General features: G+C 33.3%; 1 protein-coding gene across 4 annotated transcripts in view; it reads right to left on the reverse strand.

Annotated features, from left to right (window-relative positions):
- Positions 1-449: 449 nt before the first annotated feature.
- Positions 450-5152, reverse strand: part of LOC117170669 — a 34534-nt gene continuing 29831 nt past the window's right edge. For 2 of the 4 annotated variants that reach the window (XM_033357596.1, XM_033357598.1), the window contains one exon: positions 450-1891. In XM_033357596.1, the coding sequence (XP_033213487.1) occupies positions 1655-1891 (237 nt within the window). In that variant the 3' untranslated portion in view covers positions 450-1654. The remainder of the gene's footprint in view (positions 1892-5152) is intronic. The other 2 variants (XR_004466837.1, XM_033357597.1) reach the window with 1 other exon arrangement.

Genomic DNA, 5152 nt, shown 5'->3' on the forward strand with positions numbered 1-5152 from the left:
TACCCTCTTACAATTAAAAAGGCGAATTTCAGTTTTTTTCACTGTGATCAAAATATTTATTTCCTTCTAACTTTATAACAATCAAGTTTTTTCGCAGATTTAATAACATTGTCAATTTTTATAACGATTTTTTTTTTAATATTAGTTTTTGCTTCCTGAAATATAAGGGTAGCATCCTCCAATGGTAAAATTACCCTAAAAATATTCAAAATTCAAAAAAAAATCGATTGAATTGAAAGAAAATAATTGATAGGTGTACGCTAAATTTGACAAAACTAATGTTTGGAGGGTGAATTTTAAGGGTTGTTCTCACCCCTTAGAAATATTTATTAGCAGATAAATAACATGTGTCGCTTAGTTTTTTTGCCCTCAAGTATATAAAAATTTGAAGAAGATCGGAGTGGGACACTCTGAAAGGTTTCCTTGTGAGATGTATACAATGAAACACCTTTTCGAATGTGTCTGGCCTTTATTAATAAGTTATAGTACAGAGCTCATAGTATTTACATAAATACTTACTCGAAAAGTTACATTATGTCGACAAGTAGAACCACATTATTTGGAATGTAATAATGAAAATAACTTTCTCTTGAATATTTCAATATTGATAGCACTCGAATTTACTAATCTAAATTGAACTTCTCGCAATTAATACCTCATTTATGCAATTAAAATCTAGTGACTTCTGAGTTGTATCATCGCATTATTAATAATAAGTTTGAATTTAAATGCAACTAATTTCTTACCATTGTTGTTAAATGTACACCTAACTCTGCTGGATCTAAATTGATTCACCATTTTTGTTAAAATTATAATAATGCAGTTTTTTCTGTTGTAAAAAATGAGGACAATAACAATTTAACTAGAAACGTCTATTTCTTTTTCAAAGGGACTGAACATGAATTAGGAAATTATTTCGTCGTTAGATAATTTCTTTTGTTTTATTTATAGAATAAAATAACAGAATCGACTAAATGTTTAATTCAAATAAAAAAATTGTTTCTGCAGTTAATTTAAGAAAAACAAAAATGCTCAAAGACATGAAAATGAAAACTAGATGACGATCCAAAATAAAATTATAGAAAACCATGGGCTTTATTTACAGTGTTCTGGGGAAGTGAATTTCTAAAAATTTCTTTTTCAAGGGCGAAAAAACCAAACGATCTTTATGCAGGTGTTGTTCGCATAATTTAAAAAATAATTTTTTATAGTGAAAAGAAAAATGACTTTTATATATTCCTTATATGTATCGATAAATTAAGCCAGCTCTACAATACGTCAATAAAAAGTTGACTTTTTAAAATTTGTTAGTCGATAGCATTGTCAAAAATGCTGATGTCAAGCAGGCTTTAAACACACTGGAACCTGGAATTAAGAACCCCGGATTTAGGATATTCCTAGAATTGATGTCCGCGACATTTTGGATATGCGGGAACCGCGGGACCGAAAAAGAGGCGGGTCTCAATAGTTCGTGCGCCCCTGAATTGACGTTACTTTAATCCCTGGATTCAGGTTCAAGGCCACTGCAAGCCATGACCGAAACTATTCTTAATTTCAGGTTCCAGTGTAGTGTCCTAAATTGCTTGAAATCGTTAAAAACATAATTTCGAAAAAATTTGAGTTGTCATTTTCATGTTTTCTCTAAATTTCCTTTTTAAACACTTTTTTCTGATACATTGCTGATAACGCTGTGATTACTATCTCTCCTTTGAGGACCTCGCATGACTCTTGTGATAGTTGCTGGTTGTCGTTGACTTCCCATGCTCCGCAAACTATGAACCCTTTCTAGAGTCTTTTTAACTTTAGGGCCTCGAATATTTGTGTAGACAATGTAAACAGCCAGAATTCCCACAGTGAACATAGCTATTCCCACTCCGCTTACTACAAGTATCTGAAATTTTTTAATTTCTTGTCATTTAATACCTTTTTCTAACAGGGAGAAGCTACACTCTTTAGATTTAAAAAATATATATACTACTCCTAGTGATAGATTCATAACCAAACTTAGAATGTGTTAGGGCAGTTGTCGTGCCTAATGCCAGATGCCTGAAAAAATAGTTTTTCTATGATTTTAAGGATCAAAATATTATAACTGTTGTCATTTCAAATAAAAAAACATGATTCTTAATGAAAAATATTAATATTAAAAAAAACTGTAATTTAAACCATTTTTTCTGCAATTGAATTGTTTGTGGCCTTCGCTTCTTACCGATTTTTGAATAATGACAGCATTTTAATAAATATCAGCTTATTTTTTCGGGAAAACATTTCTACACAACTCTATATTTCCCATTTAAAAAATAACAAAATAATATTAAAATATAATTATTTGCTTAACAAAATTTTTTCTTCAAAAAAGTTATTCAAACGATTTAGGGCCATAGAAGAAGCCATAAAAGCCATAACAAAATTTTCTTGCAAAGTTCGAAACAGTAGAGTTGTACAAAATGTTTTTTTTTCGGAAAAACAAACCGTTATTTAATAAAATAAAATCATTTTTCCAAAATTGGTGAGATTTGGCGGCCAGAACAAATTAAGTTGCAAAAACATGGTTCAAATTGATGTTGATTTGTTCTTGTTGTGAATTTTATCATTTTTTATCCAAAATAATGTTTTCTATTTGGAATGACATCAGTTACAATATTTTGATTCTTAAAATACAAGAAAAACTATTTTTTTTCAGATATCTGACTTTTGGCACGGAAACTAACTTAAAGGAACAAGATGTGCATTTCAGCTGCTTAAGGGAAAAATTTATTTTAAAAAACACACGAATATTACATGGACCGTGATACAAACATCTTTCGACCGCCTCTTAAATAAGGCGCGAGAGATCTAGATTCCCAAGCAGAAAACCTGGGCTTGATTCTTGTCAGCTGCATTTTTTTTTATTGCAATTGATTATTAAATTTATTTCAATCAAGCCAGAATTGGTATTTTCGACAATTATTTCATATTTACAAATTGGGGGATTCGACGCTTACCAATTTTACTCTAAGAACACTTTTCTCGTAGAAACTTCTGAATTTTGTTATTCAATTGCAATTTATATCTTGTTTATTATTATATTCGTATTTATAAACTATTTAATTAGTGCCGTTTTTTTACAAAAGAAGCATTATGTAACGTAAAAATCAATCACACTTTTAAAGCTGATTCGTCAGTAGTGTCCTTCGCATTAGTGAAAGTGGTAATTGTTCAAAAACAAAATTTTCAGATTAAAATAATTGTAGAAAATTAAAATGTTGGTTTGATTTATATCAATTTAATGATCGATTGCAAAAATAAAAAAATTAAATAATGAAAAATTGGCGAAAAATGCAGGGAGAAGAATCGAGTCAAGACCTTGCGCTTGCAAACCCAAAGCGTTCGTACCTGATCTAGCCGGGGTACAAAGGGCTGAATGGGGAATTTAATATTCAGAATCCACTGCAGGTGACAATTTTCAACCGTGTTCGATTATTTTCAGGGCTTCGTAGCCCTGAAAATTTCCCCGTAAGGGGAAATGATGGAACATGAATTGGAAGAAGAGAGGGGAAATGAAGGGCGGAGTAGTAGGGCAAGTAAAGGAAATAGAGGAGGGGAAGTGGGAAAATGGTGTAAAATTAGGGCAGAGGAAGGGAGGAGAACTGAGAGCATGGAAAGTGAAAAAGTGAGGGAAATTCATAATAAAATAGGGGGAGGAAGTAGGGAAAATGAGTTGATACAAGGGGAAGGGAAGTAGTTGTAGTCAGGGGTGGGAAAAGTCAGGGTAAATTATGGGATGGAAAGTGAGGGGAAGAAAATTAGAGGAAGTAATGATAAGGAGAGGTAGAGAAGTAAGACTTTGGGGAAGGGAGGGATAATGAAGCTTGAAGGTTTAAGAGAGAAAGTAGAAAACGACTGGCGAAGTAGGGGCAAGTGGGCGGAATAGGGAGAAAATGTATGGGAGCGGGAAGTTTAAACGACTTCATGAAAACTTAATAATAAAAAAAACGTGAGATCGACAAAATCCAAAAATTTACAATTTGTTTATTAGAATTTTTCTGGAAATAATATAGATGTTAGTTTATGGTTTATTGTTAGTCTGAACATTATTTTTAATGTAGATTTAGGCATATGTACTTTGATTCTGATATAGTATAAGAATTAAATTTTTCTATTTTTTCAGAAACAAATGATATTAGTAAGATACCTCATTTTAAAGTTCTATTTATTCAAATAATATGGTCTACGGAACAAAATTAAAAAATCAGTGACGTTCTGTCCAATGTTAGCCCACCGTTTGTCGGCTCGAACAGACGGCAGCGCTTCGGATTTGTAAGCGGAAAGTCTGAGCTCGATTCTTGCTGCCGGCAATTTTCTACAATTTTTTTAATTGACATTTGTTTTTTATTTCAATTGCAAATTAAATTTATTTAAATAAAGTCAAAATATTCGGTGCGAATGAATAGTAAAACTTTCATTTATTTTCGCAACATGTGAATCGTATAATAAAACTGTTCAACTATTTGCATCTTTCATTTTTTGATTATTTACATTCAAAATGTCATATTCTCCTTCTTATGAAATAAAAAACAAATACAATTTACTGTACTTCAAAAAAAAAAAAAAAAAAAAAATATATATATATATATATATGTCTCACCGTCGTGAGACAGGTTAGTTTTACCCTACTGATGACTCGTCGTTGCGATAGTAATTCTGCTCAGTACGAGAGGAACCGCAGGTTCGGACATTTGGTTCACGCACTCGGTCGAGCGGCCGGTGGTGCGAAGCTACCATCCGTGGGATTATGCCTGAACGGGCCCTGTTTGCCGTATGGAGTCGCGGACCGTTGACGGGATCTCACCGTATGACGGCCTGGCTCCCAACGGTCGATCATGGGTATACCAAATTCGATTTCGAGACTCGGAATCGTTTGTATACGACTTAGGTACCTGGCGGGGTGTTGTACTCGGTAGAGCAGTTACCACGCTGCGATCTGTTGAGACTCAGCCCTTTGCCACATTCGGTTCGGTTTTGATTCCTCTAGAATCAAACCGAAGGGCCTATGACAAAGTCATCGAATGCGTCCTCGGGTTGCGGATAGAGGGTCCCTGTACCAAGGGTTTCTGCTGAATATGGTTACAAAAATAAATAGGCAGTCACGGACAATTGTCCAGGGGTGGTC

The sequence above is a fragment of the Belonocnema kinseyi genome, chromosome 4 (genome assembly GCF_010883055.1).
Source record: "Belonocnema kinseyi isolate 2016_QV_RU_SX_M_011 chromosome 4, B_treatae_v1, whole genome shotgun sequence".
NCBI lineage: Eukaryota > Metazoa > Arthropoda > Insecta > Hymenoptera > Cynipidae > Belonocnema > Belonocnema kinseyi.